This window comes from Dama dama, chromosome 28 (assembly GCF_033118175.1).
Source record: "Dama dama isolate Ldn47 chromosome 28, ASM3311817v1, whole genome shotgun sequence".
NCBI lineage: Eukaryota > Metazoa > Chordata > Mammalia > Artiodactyla > Cervidae > Dama > Dama dama.
This window is the reverse complement of record NC_083708.1, coordinates 59,730,537-59,743,392: the sequence shown is the minus strand read 5'-3', so window position 1 is coordinate 59,743,392 and position 12,856 is coordinate 59,730,537. Positions and strand designations below refer to the sequence as shown.

General features: G+C 38.3%; 1 protein-coding gene across 5 annotated transcripts in view; it reads left to right on the top strand.

Annotated features, from left to right (window-relative positions):
* ORC3 (origin recognition complex subunit 3) overlaps positions 1-12,856 on the top strand; it is a 64,101-nt gene that overhangs the window by 22,060 nt on the left and 29,185 nt on the right. For 3 of the 5 annotated variants that reach the window (XM_061131966.1, XM_061131964.1, XM_061131962.1), the window contains 2 exons: positions 3,455-3,588; positions 4,027-4,090. In XM_061131966.1, coding sequence (XP_060987949.1) covers positions 3,455-3,588; positions 4,027-4,090 — 198 coding nt within the window. The remainder of the gene's footprint in view (positions 1-3,454; positions 3,589-4,026; positions 4,091-12,856) is intronic. The other 2 variants (XM_061131965.1, XM_061131963.1) reach the window with 1 other exon arrangement.

Genomic DNA, 12,856 nt, shown 5'->3' with positions numbered 1-12,856 from the left:
CAAGCACTGCGCTAAGCCCTGGAGATACAGAGGACAAAGAAATCTCTGTCTCAAATTTCTTATTGTTTGCTGAAGGAGGCAGAAAAGTAGAAGTGCAGCTCTTGAGTAGTCCGTGCTGTTCGAGAAACATGCCTGGGGAAAACCCACTGAAATGTATAAAAAAAAAAAAATTCAGAAGTAGATGTTTTTCTGGAAAAAAAAAAAAAGAGAAACATGCCTGGGGATTCCATAGTGAACAGAAGTGTATCCTAAGGACAGGAGCTTGCTGGGTCGAGGCTGGAAAGGCGACGGCAGAGGGAGAGAGCTCCGTGGGAGGGGTCCTGCTTCCCTGGTGGCTCAGATGGCAAAGAACCCACCTGCAGTGCAGGAGACCTGGGTTTGATCCCTGGGTTGGGAGGTTCTCCTGGAGAAGAGAATGGCTGCCCACTCCAGTAGTTCTTGCCTGGAGAATCCCGTGGACAGAGGAGCCTGGCGGGCTACAGTCTACGGGTCGCAAAGAGTTGGATGCAGCTGAGCACAGCATGGCAGTCCAGACGAGTCAGGACGAGGGCTGAACTAGGGTGGTGATGGTGGGACCAGGGAGGAGGAGACAGATGTGAAGAGGAGACAGAATCTTGTGGCTGATGGGATATGTAAGAGAGGAGCGTCTTACATACACACAGGTTCTAGCTTAGCAGATGGTTTGGAGTTTGGTACCCTTTATTAAGTGTACCTGTTAAAATAAAGCCAAGGACCCATTTGTGAAAAGGATGTTTCTTTCTGTGGATGGTAAATTTAGGGCACGTTGGATATAAAAATTTGTACCCAGGAGAAAGATCTGGACTAGAAATACTTAGGATTTATCATTGAAAGGCAGGTGGTTGAAGCTGTGCCGTGAGGATGAAGTATCGCCTAGAGGAGTGAGGAGAGGACCAAGAGCAGGCCGCGAAGGCAAGCTCCCTATGAGTGAGCCACAGAAAAGGACGCTAGAAACGGGAAGGAAGACCAGCAGGAGAATATCTCACTGCAGTCGAAGGAAAAGGAAGTGTAAACTGTAGGCTCACATACCATTGCGAACGTGAGTGGAAAAAAGCGCATTAGGACTTTGCTGGGGGCCCAGCGGTTGAGAACCCATCTGCCAGTGCTGGGGACACGAGTTTGATCCCTGGGCGGGGAAGATACCCCGGGAGCGTTGAGCCCGCGTGCTACAGCCACCGAAGCCTGTGTGCCTAACGCCTGGTGTGCGGCAAGAGAGGCCGCCACAGTGAGAGGCCTGCGCGCACCCGCTAGAGAATCGCCCCACTCACTGCAACCAGGGAAAGTGCAGCAGCAAAGACCCAGGCAGCCAAAAACAGAAAGGAATGAGTGTGAATAAAGACTGTTCGTTAATAATTAAAATATTAACCAGGTTACTTCATCTTTCTGTGTCTCAGTTTTCTCATCTGTAAAATGAAGGGATCCGATTAGATGATTTTTTAGGTTCCTGATTATTGTTATTGTTTATGTTAGGTACTTTATTTAACATTGAACCTTTGATATGTATTATTATCTCCAGTTTTGCCCTTGAGAAGCAGAGACTGAGATTAAGAGCTTGGCCAGGATCAGACAGCAGAATCTCAGTACCCCATCCATCCAGTTTTCCTGATCCTCAGCTGCTGTTGCATTGCTCAGTTGTGTTGACTCTGTGACCCCATGGCCTGCAGCACGCCAGGCCTCCCTGTCCTTCACCACATCCCAGAGCTTGCTCAGACCTCATGTCCATTGAGTTGGTGATGCCATCCAACCGTCTCATCCTCTCGTCCCCTTCTCCTCCTGTCCTCAATCTTTTCCAGCATCAGGGTCTTTTCTAATGAGTCAGCTCTTCACATCAGGTGGCCAGAGTATTGGAGCTTCAGCATCAGTCCTTCCGATGAATGTTCAGGGTTGATTTCCTTTCGTATTGACTGGTTTGATCTTGCAGTCCAAGGGACTCTCAAGAGTCTTCTCCAACACCACAGTTCAAAAGCATCAGTTCTTAGGTGCTCAGTCTTTTTTATGGTCCAGCTCTCATATCCATACCTGACTCCTGGAAGAACCGTAGCCTTGACTATATGGACCTGACTTGTCAACAAAGTAATGTCTCTGCTTTTTAGTACTCTATCTAGGTTTGTCATAGCTTTTCTTCCAAGGAGCAAGCGTCTTTTAATTTCATGGCTGCAGTCACCATCTGCAGTGATTTTGGAGCCCAAGAAAATAGTCTGTCACTGTTTTCACTGTTTGCCCATCTGTTTGCCTTGAAGTGATGGGACCAGATGCCATAATTTTCATGTTTTGAATGTTTAAAATTTAGTTTTTTGAATGTATGTTTTAGTCATCAGTGGGAAATACTATGTGTAAGTCTTTGTTTCTGTAGGAGGTGCAATAGGGCATATAATCGCTATATGTTTAAGTCCTTCCCTCATTAGGTAGATACAACCAACTTGTTAATTGACCCAAATATTGACAATACACTTGTTTTATCTACAGTTGTCCTCTAACTCAGGTGACTTGGTTCCATCCCTCCTCCCCAGCAAGTCCCATATTGTGTTTGGTTTTACTTTTCTCATGTTTAGAAAGTAGTGCTAACTTTGAAATAAATATAATCCCATTAATATAACCGTATGTCAGCAAGGAAGGAGGATGTTAGTGTGTGGAATTGGTGGGGGGAGTACTGTTTTCCAGTGACCAGAATTAGTTTTCTACACTCTCTAGGGAGCTCTCTCTTTGGTACAAGGTATGTGGAAAAACCAAACTGGTTGTGAGAAGCTTGCTTAGAGTCAGGAGTTTTCAACATGTGGATAGTCTTGTAAAATACATCTTACGAGTTATGGTAGAAGCTGGAAAATCAGTCCCCCTTGTACTGGAGAGACCACAGCACTCTAGTTCCTGGACCACATGTATCTACCAAATATGTGCCGTCTTTTCCTCCATGACAAAACTGAGTTTTAAAAGATACACTTTCTTTGGACATGCGTCATTTTGCGTGTTTTTTTTTTTTTTTTAATCAGTAAGCAAAGCTTCTGCTCTTATAGCATTTTTATTTATTTAGCAGACCAGTTTTTAGACTGATTTTAGATTGGTATTTTCTTAGGAATATTTGAGCACCTGTTAGACTGTTAGATCACACCACAGTCACATCTCCATCACAGCTATTGTTATTGTAAGTAAGGAGCTTCTGTGGATAGCTGATCTATCCACTTATGTTCGTTTCTTTCAGTTTATACTTCAGAAATTACAATTTTCTGACCTTGTCTGCAAAATTGGAGCCCTAAAATATTCTAGGTGTATAGACATTTATGCATTGTTTGCAGTTTTATTGTGACATTATTAAATATATTAGTGCCATAAATACTTTCGCTGTTTTAAAAAAAAAAAACACCTTAATATTTAGCAGACATGGAGCAAGAGATTTACTGCCAAATACAGCAAATATATTGAATCTTCACTTTTCTTTCAGCTTTCTCTATTAGAACATTTCTATTCCCAGCCCCTCAGTGTTCTGTGCTGTAATCTCCCAGAAGCCAAGAGAAGAATACGTTTTTTATCAGCTAATCAATGTGAAAACATCCGACGTCTTCCATCATTTAGAAGGTAAAAAGAGAAGTACATATTTAGTATATCTTGTTAAAGACTTGGGGCAAAATAAGGGATCTCAGAGCCAGTTAATTTTGAAGTGGGTAAAGGAAAAATAACTTTTTTATTTAAAGCAAAATAAAACACATTTGTTTTTAATTGAGACATTTGGCATAAAGAAAAATATTTTTGCAGGGGGGCGTAATTTGCAGTTTTGTTAGTTAATTTTTATAAGTAACATTTCCTGTTTCTGGGGTTTATGACCTTTGTTTAATATTAGACCCCTAGACTAAGAAATGTACCTGATTTAAGGACTTGACCATGACTTGAATTTATTTTTGAAAAGAAATGAAAGAATGTGGCCACCAATCTAGGTAGTTCTTTATTTCCGTATGCTATTCAAGTATTTAAAATTCTCATTCTCTGTTTTTGTGTATGCGGTGGTAAAAATTTTAGGTATGTGGAAAAGCAGTCTTCAGAAAAGCAAGTTGCACTGTTGACCAGTGACAAATCTTTGAAGGTAGGAGTATAGATATATTTGTTGCTGTTTTATTCTTTGTTTCCCTTCATTAAAAAGAATATACACAAAAAACTTATTGAGTTTTATTTTTTAAAAACTGTACACTCTAATATGCTTTGCATAGTGAAGTATTGGATCTTGATAATCCTATAGAAATGTGATTCTTAAAGGTGATGTAAAACCTCAGTTCTAAAGGAAGACTTTATTTTTTTTTTTTTTAAATCAAGAAGGAAAAGCTAGAACATGAGGTTTCTCCTGTGGTCTGTTTTGGAAACACTTGCAGATCTCAACTTTCTTTTCCACATAGTGGTTTTGGAATCTGTAGGTGGTCTCATTTAATGTTCTTGTAAGGGCTGTCAGAAATAGAAGCCATGCAACTTAGGGCCCCACTGCTAAGTGGATATTGATTTGATTTGGAAAAAAAATATCATTACATATTGATAATATAGTGCCAGGAAAGACGTGATGAGCTTAGAAAATTATGAGTTAGCTATACAGCATGGGGAATATCAAAAGAGGGAATTTTTTTCTTTCTTAAATAAATAATAATTGGACATGGTACATAATTCAAAGGCAAAAAATAATATACAGTGAAAAGCCTCCCTCTCCCTTCCACCTTAATCCTCCAACTACCCGCTTACCCTCCCTGAATACAGCCAGTGTTGCTAGTTTCTTATGTATTAGTCTGGAGATATTTTCCACATATACAAGTAACAAGTAATTATATATATTTTGGAGGTTTATTCCCCTGTCTTACAGAAGATAAATACATACACTATTTTGTATTTTGTTTTGTTTTCTTAATCTTGGAAATCATTCTATATCACTACTAAAGAGTGGCATTGTATTTTTTTTTTTAGATTAACTTTCTTTATTGTGATATAGTTGATATACAATATTACATAAGTTTCAGGTGTACATCATACAGCGATTTATAATTTTTAGAGGCTAGACTCCACTTATAGTTGTAAAATATTGGCCATATTCCCTGTTGTACAATATATCCTTGTAGCTTATTTATTTTATAGATTGTAGTTTGTGCCTCTTAATCACATTCCCCTAACCCTTCTTTCTCTCCACTGGTAACCGTATCTGTGAGTCTGTTTCTTTTTTGTAACGTTCACTAGTTTGTTTTTTAGATTCTACATGTAAGTGATGTGTAGTATTTGCCTGACGTATTTCCCTTAGCATAATACCCTATAAGTCCATCCATGTTGTTGCAAATGGTAAAAATGCCGTTCTTTTCTGTGGCTGAGTAGTATCCTACTATATATGTAGTCCCCACCTCTTTTATCCATTCATCTGGTGATGGACACTTAGGTTAAACATTGTGTGCATTTATCATTTCAAATTAGTATTTTGGGGTTTTTTTTTAGATACATATCAAGAAGTGGAATTGCTAGGTCATATAGTAATTCTGTTTTTAGTTTTCTGAGAAACCTCCATACTACTTTCCACATTGTCTGAACCAGTTTACATTCCCCTCAACGGTGTACGAGAGTTTCCTTTCCTCCACATCCCTGCCAGCATTTGTTATTGTGTTCTTTTGATGATAGCCATTCTGAGAGGTGTGAGGTGCTCTCTCATTGTGGTTCTGATTTGCATTTCCTGGTCTATCCGTAGTGTTGAGAATCTTCAAGTAATTGTCGCCTGTCTGCATTTACTCCTTGGAAAAATGTCTCTTCGGTTCTGCCCATTTTTTAATCAGGTTGTTTGTCTTCTTTTGAAGTTGTATGAGCTGTTTATATATGTTGGATATTAATCCCTTATCAGTAGTATCATTTGTAAATATTTACTCTCATTCAGTAAGTTGTCTTTTCGTTTTGTTGGTTTTCTTTGCTTTGCAAAAGCTTTAAGTTTAATTTAGGTCCCATTTGTTTATTTTTGCTTTGGTTTCCTTTGCCCTAGGAGACAGAGCCAGGCAAATACTACTACTATTTATGTCAGAGTTCTGCCTGTTTTCTTCTGAGAGTTTTATGGTTTTCAGTCTTCTATTTAGGTCTTTAATTCATTTTGAGCTTATTTTTATATATAGTGTTACAGAATGTTCTAATTTTATTCTTTTACAGATAGCTATAAGAGTGGCATCATATTTTATTGAATGAATGTACCTTCATGTATTTAACAAGTCCCTTACAATTAGAACGTATGATGGTACACTTATTTTCAGACTCTTTATATCTTTTTAAGGAAAAAGTTTATTAGAAAATTGTACTAAAATTAAGATGACATTGAAGTTAAGCCCTAGCACTCTGTGGGTTTTACTGATACAAACTATTTTCAATTTTTTTTTATTGGAGGATAATTGCTTTATGATGTTATGGTGGTCTCTGCCATATATCAGTGTGAATCAGTCATAATTATATACGAGTGTATCCCTTCTCTCTTAAGCCTCTCTCCCCTGCCACTCCACCCATCTAGGTTGTCACAAAGCACCAGGTTGGGCTCCCTATGTATTAAATTTTTAATAAAAGAATGTTAGTTTTTGGAGGGCATGTGTTCTATACAGGTAAACACTAATTTACCTCCTTGTAAAAAAATTCTCAAAATATATTGAGAATGGCTTCTTTTTGATGTTGTTCAGCTATAGTTTACATATGTAATCACAATGCAAAATGGCCTTTATCAAACATTATTTCTGATGCAGAATCCACACTAGGCCATAATATAAAATCACTTCTAGATTGGATTTAATAATCATTTTAATAAAGTCTGTAATCTTTTCAGAGCAGTGTAGGAAGTCTTCAGACACTAAAGTAGGTTATTTCAATATAGAGGAAATTTAAGAACCAGCGGGAAAGGATGTGTGCATGTTATTGAGTTTTTTAAGATTAGACAGCTTAGCTCTATTCAGTCAGTGAGTTGCCAAGTGTATTTCCAGCTAGAAGTTTCTGTCAAGAGTGTACTTTCGGAGGTCAAGAGGGATTTTTAAAGAGTAATTTTAACCATTGAGATGACAAAAGGAGAGAATGTCTAGGCTGGCCTGTTGCAGAAATTTGCTGTGTTCGTTGGCTCAGTCATGTCTGACTCTTTGCTATCTCATGGACTGCAGCACTCCAGGCTTCCCTGTCCTTCACTGTCTCCCTGAGTTTGCTCAAACTCATGTTTATTGAGTCACTGATGCCATCCAACCATCTCATCCTCTGTCGCCCCCTTCTCCTCCTGCCCTCAATCTTTCCCTGCATCAGGGTCTTATCCAGTGTGTCATTTCTTCACGTCAGGTGGCCAAAGGACTGGAGCTTCAGCTTCAGCATCAGTCCTTCCAGTGAATAATATTCCGGGTTTATTTCTTTTGATCTCCTTGCTGTCCAAGGGACTTTCAAGAGTCTTCTCCAGCAGCATAATTTGAAAGCATCAGTTCTTCAACATTTAGCATTTTTTATGATCCAGCTCTTACATCCATATATGACTACTGGAAAAACCATAGCTTCAACTATATGGACCTTTTGTTGGCAAAAATTATATCTCTGCTTTTTAATGTGCTGTTTAGGTTTATCATAGCTTTCCTTCCAAGGAGCAAACATCTTTTAATTTCATGGCTGCAGTCACCATCCACAGTGATTTTGGAGCCCAAGACAATAAAATCTGTCACTGTTTCCACTTTTCCCCTGTCTATCTGCCATGAACTGATGAGACCGGATGCCATGATCTTTGTTTTTGAATGTTGAGTTTTAAGCCAGCTTTTTCACTCTCCTCTTTATTAGAGTGGTTATCATCTGCACATCTGAGGTTGTTGATATTTCTCCTGGGGTTCCTAATTCCAGCTTGTGATTTATCCAGCCCGGCATTTTGCATGATGTACTCTGCCTATAAGTTAAATAAGCAGGGTGACAACAAACAGCCTTGGCATACTCCTTTCCCAATTTTGAACCTGTTCATTATAGTCTAATATTAACTTTGCTTTTCAGTAACTTTTTGTGTATTTTCTAAGCATTTATTTGTACTGTGCTTATGTTTGTTACAGTTTTCAGACCTGTTTGTTATCATCTTTGCCATATTCCTTTTGGGATTGCATATTTAATCATTTAGAGGTGTATTTTCTTGGGACTTACATAGTAAGAAATATGAAGGAGCAACAAAGATTTGCACCTTTAACCTGAAAAAATTGTATGTTGGCTACCTGCTGAATTCAAGGGACAGAAGTTATCTCTGAAAAATTAATTTATTGGTTTTTCTAGTTTAGACCAAAAATATCTTTGAATATTTTATTCTTATTATGATGTTTTTCTTTTTATCTTTCTATATTTTTGGTTTAAAATACGTGATAATTTTATGTGTATTTTTCTATAATAAAAACAATTGGAAAGGAATGCCAGATGATAATAACATGGTGCTGCATGATACAGGGGACGATTCCAGATGATAGTCAGTAACATGGTGCTGCGTGATACAGGGGACAACTCGCCTCAGAAACCCTGCGTTTGAGCTCCCACTGCTCAGTAGCCTTGTGCACTTAAGGAAACCACTTACCCTGTTTAAGCCTTAATAGCCTTGTCTCTGAATCTGGATAATCCCTAGTAATGATTTCTCCATAGGGTTAGTGTTAATCAAAGTCCTTCAGCAAATGAGAGTGAGTTTAAAACAAATAGAACAATAAAACTTTTATAAATGTAAATCAGAAATGCTGCTGCTGCTAAGTCACATCAGTCGTGTCCGACTCTGTGCAACCCCATAGACGGCAGCCCACCAGGCTTCCGTCCCTGGGACTCTCCAGGCAAGAACACTGGAGTGGCTTGCCATTTCCTTCTCCAGTGCATGAAAGTGAAAAGTGAAAGTGAAGATGTTCAGTCGTATCCGACTCTTTGCGACCCCATGGACTGCAGCCTACCAGGCTCCTCCATCCATGGGATTTCCCAGGCAAGAGTAATAGTTACTATTTATTTTTCACCATGATAAAAATTAAGATATCAGTTAAATGTACTGTTTTATATATTCTGTGACATAGGATATATAACGTAGAACATACAACAAAGAATATATAATCCTCTTATACAGTCATGTAGAGCATATCGTTATATAGACCTACCTCCTGTTAGTTTTGTGCTCATTTTCTACACTTACATTTCTGAGACATAGATCTCAAAGTGTAATCTAGTGAAATTTATATTCTTTATATCAAGATTGCTTCTGCTCTAAGAATCTCCTTGCTGCTTACTCTCAGTGACTGCTGGAGACCGTAGAACACACCGGAACCCCTTCTGAAACGCGTGTCGAGGCCCCGCGCCCAGCGTTTCTGGTTGTGCCGCCCTGAGCTCAGCCTCAGGAGTCTGCGTTTCCAGAAGGGCCCCAGGCACTTCTGACGCTGCTGCGCTGGAGACCATTCTTTGCGAACCACTGGCCCAGACGACTCCCTAGAAGAAAACAGCATTTATTGTCTCCCTTTACCTTGTTTTCTTAAGTGTAGAACTAAGCTAGTAAATGGCAGCCTAACAAATGATTGATCTCACTTGTATTCTGACTGGAATCAAGATGTTAAAAAAAGCAAACAGAAAAACTCACTTCAACTCCCTTAAGATTATGGACCCTTAGTTTCATAAATAACTGCTTTAAAATTATATACCAGCTTTGTATTTCATAAACTGTAGGAATGAGTTTTTTGAATGTACTTAAATCTAAAAATTTAGCTAACTTAACCATGTACATTTGTAGAAGATTCATTAAGAAGTTCAAACTAAGGTGAGACATTAGAAGGCCATGTATAGTTGATGAAAGAGTCAAGACTGCGCATTTTCTCATTTCTGAGTAGTCTGCCCAAGGCAGCTGTGTACAATGCCTGGAAAGTATGCTCTCAGAGCTCCCAAGTAGGTTCTTCTAAGTTTAAGCAGAATGGACTTGTTCAAGCTCCCATTAATTCAAACTTCTGATGTCCCAATAGCTTTCAAACCTTTAATAGAAGTTTAACAAATAATCTTTGAAGTTTCTTTTAGAATGCTAAAATTTTTATTTATTTGTTCATTAAACAGATTAATAACTTTTCTTCTGACTGGTTAAATCATTTAGATTCCTCATTAAAATTTCATTTTAGTGTATAGGTTTAAATGAAATTAAATCAGGCAGTTTATTATGGTAAACAGCTATAGGATTTAAATGAAACAGCAGGAACAGTGACTGTATATATTTTTATAATGTTTTTGTTCCAAAGTTTTGCTTTAGCAATCAAGCTTTCTTTTTTTTTTTAACTTTAATCTTTAATTTATGAAACTCTATTTCATGAGAAATTGAGCTGTCAGACATGCCTTAAACAGAAGTTTCAAATTCACCATAATAAGAAAATTTTTACTCTTTCCTGTGCCTGAAATTTTGTTTGAAGTCAGATATTAAGGAGAGCTTAGAAGATTTTGGCCTCATATCATATTTGCATAGTTTTTATCTTATAATAAAAATACTAGTTTTTGATATACTGACAAGTTTTTTTTTGTTTTTTTTTTTTAGTAAGTAGTGAAAAGTTCTCTTGCTTTCTATGAGGAAATGTTTTGGTGGAGGGAGAATATTAACAGCTTTTCCCAGTTAGTACTTTTTATGCCTGTCCCAACATCATATCTAAGATTGGGTCCATTTTAGTCTTGTGCCCTCTAAACCAGCCACATTCTATATTAGTAATAATTTGCTATACATGTTGATCCTGTCTTGTCAAGAAATTAATTATGCTCATTATGTAATGAGTGACTAATTTCATATACCTCGTGTAAGAAAATAAGTCTATGTATTTTTATTCAAATCTTATTTAAAGCTGTGTGGCATCCTGTTAAAGCATTAAACTTCATGGTATTAGAAGACTGAAATTCAGTCTCTTGCAGGTGACAGCTGAAGTTTTATTATTTTGACTTTTCAGTATTTCATGTCTCTGAGCTTATGTGCCCAACTAGATTTAAACTCCATTAGGAGCTGAAAGTAAGAGAAGGTCTTAAAAGTTGTAACATAATTGCTGTTAGGAAGATAACCTGATACAGCATGCTTATTTTATTTAATTCCCCTGAGGAACTGGAGCCGAGAGAAAGAAGTGACGTATCTGAAGTCACAGAACAGGTTACCCGTGAGGAACGGGCCGAGAGAAAGACGTGACGTATCTGAAGTCACAGAACAGGTTACCCGTGAGGAGCTGGGGCCGAGAGAAAGAAGTGACGTATCTGAAGTCACAGAACAGGTTACCCGTGAGGACCTGGGGCCGAGAGAAAGAAATGATGTATCTGAAGTCACAGAACAGGTTACCAGTGAGGAACTGGAGCCGAGAGGAAGAAGTGACATATCTGAAGTCACAGAACAGGTTAGAGGCGGGGCAGGGACTCGTGGTGACCGTTTAGCATGCTCACCCCGAGTGTGGTGGAGACCTGCCTTTCACCTCCGCCTGCCTCTTCTTTCTGTTGTTTGTTTTGTTTTGTTTTGATGCAGAACTGAAAGACAAGAGAAGGGGGAAAATCTATTGGAAAAAATAATAAAAGGGAAGGAAAAAAGAAATCTCTCCAAACAAACTACCAAATGTGATCAGACAAGCTAGGCGTTAACAGGGTAATGTGTGAGAAATTGGCAGTTTCAATCCAAACCCTTCCTCAAATGTTTCTGATATAAATGCCAGGGTAGCAGCATGGAGCCCAAGGGGCTGAGAGAGACGAGAAGATTAGCACTCCTTCCACCCAGGGAGCTGGGAGAAAGCCATGGTTTGCTGTCCTCTAGGTAGCTGCCATGTGAGAAGTCCAGCGTGGGAATCATCTTCAGCTAAAATTTCTCTCTAATGAGAAAAATAACGCTTAGTTCTGTCAAGATAATAAATAAGAAAATGCTGTGTTCTTGGACAGCTGATGCATTTTAATCCTAAAATTTGTTTTACTACCTTTCAGTGAGCGGTGAATTAATTGAAAGGAATAAGTTGCATAAATTCAGTCACTTTTACATACTTTCATTTAGTTTTCTTGAGCTCACCCTTCACCCCATGCATATAATTCTAGACAAGAAACTGATAGTACTCTGGAAAGAAGAGAAATAAATGCAAGAACTAAGTATCATGGCACATATTAATCTACAAATCATGTTTTATTTACCTATAAATATATATATTTCAGTTTTACATAGTCATTGGCTGCTGTAAAAAAAGTAATCCTTAATGATGGCGGCCATGTCATTTGAGTAAGTAGTAGTGATTTTTGAACGAATGACAGACAGACATAATTTATGTGACTGGAGATGGCTTATTTAAACGGTTGTATTACACATTGCCAGCACTTAATATGCCAGCAAATTTGGAAAACTCAGCAGTGGCCACAGGACTGGAAAAGGTCAGTTTTCATTCCAGTCCCAAAGAAAGGCAATGCCAAAGAATGCTCAAACGACCACACAGTTGCACTCATCTCACACACTAGTAAAGTAATGCTCAAAATTCTCCAAGCCAGGCTTCATCAATACGTGAACTATGAACTTCCAGATGTTCAAGATGGATTTAGAAAAGACAGAGGAACTAGAGATCAAATTGCCAACATCCACTGGATCATCGAAAAAGCAAGAGAGTTCCAGAAAAACATCTATTTCTGCTTTATTGAGTATGCCAGAGCCTTTGATTGTGTGGATCACAATAAACTGTGGAAAATTCTGAAAGAGATGGGAATGCCAGACCACCTGACCTGCCTCTTGAGAAACCTGTATGCAGGTCAGGAAGCAACAGTTAGAACTGGACATGGAACAACAGACTGGTTCCAAATAGGGAAAGGAGTATGTCAATGCTGTATATTGTCACCCTGCTAATTTAACTTATATGCAGAGTACATCATGAGAGAC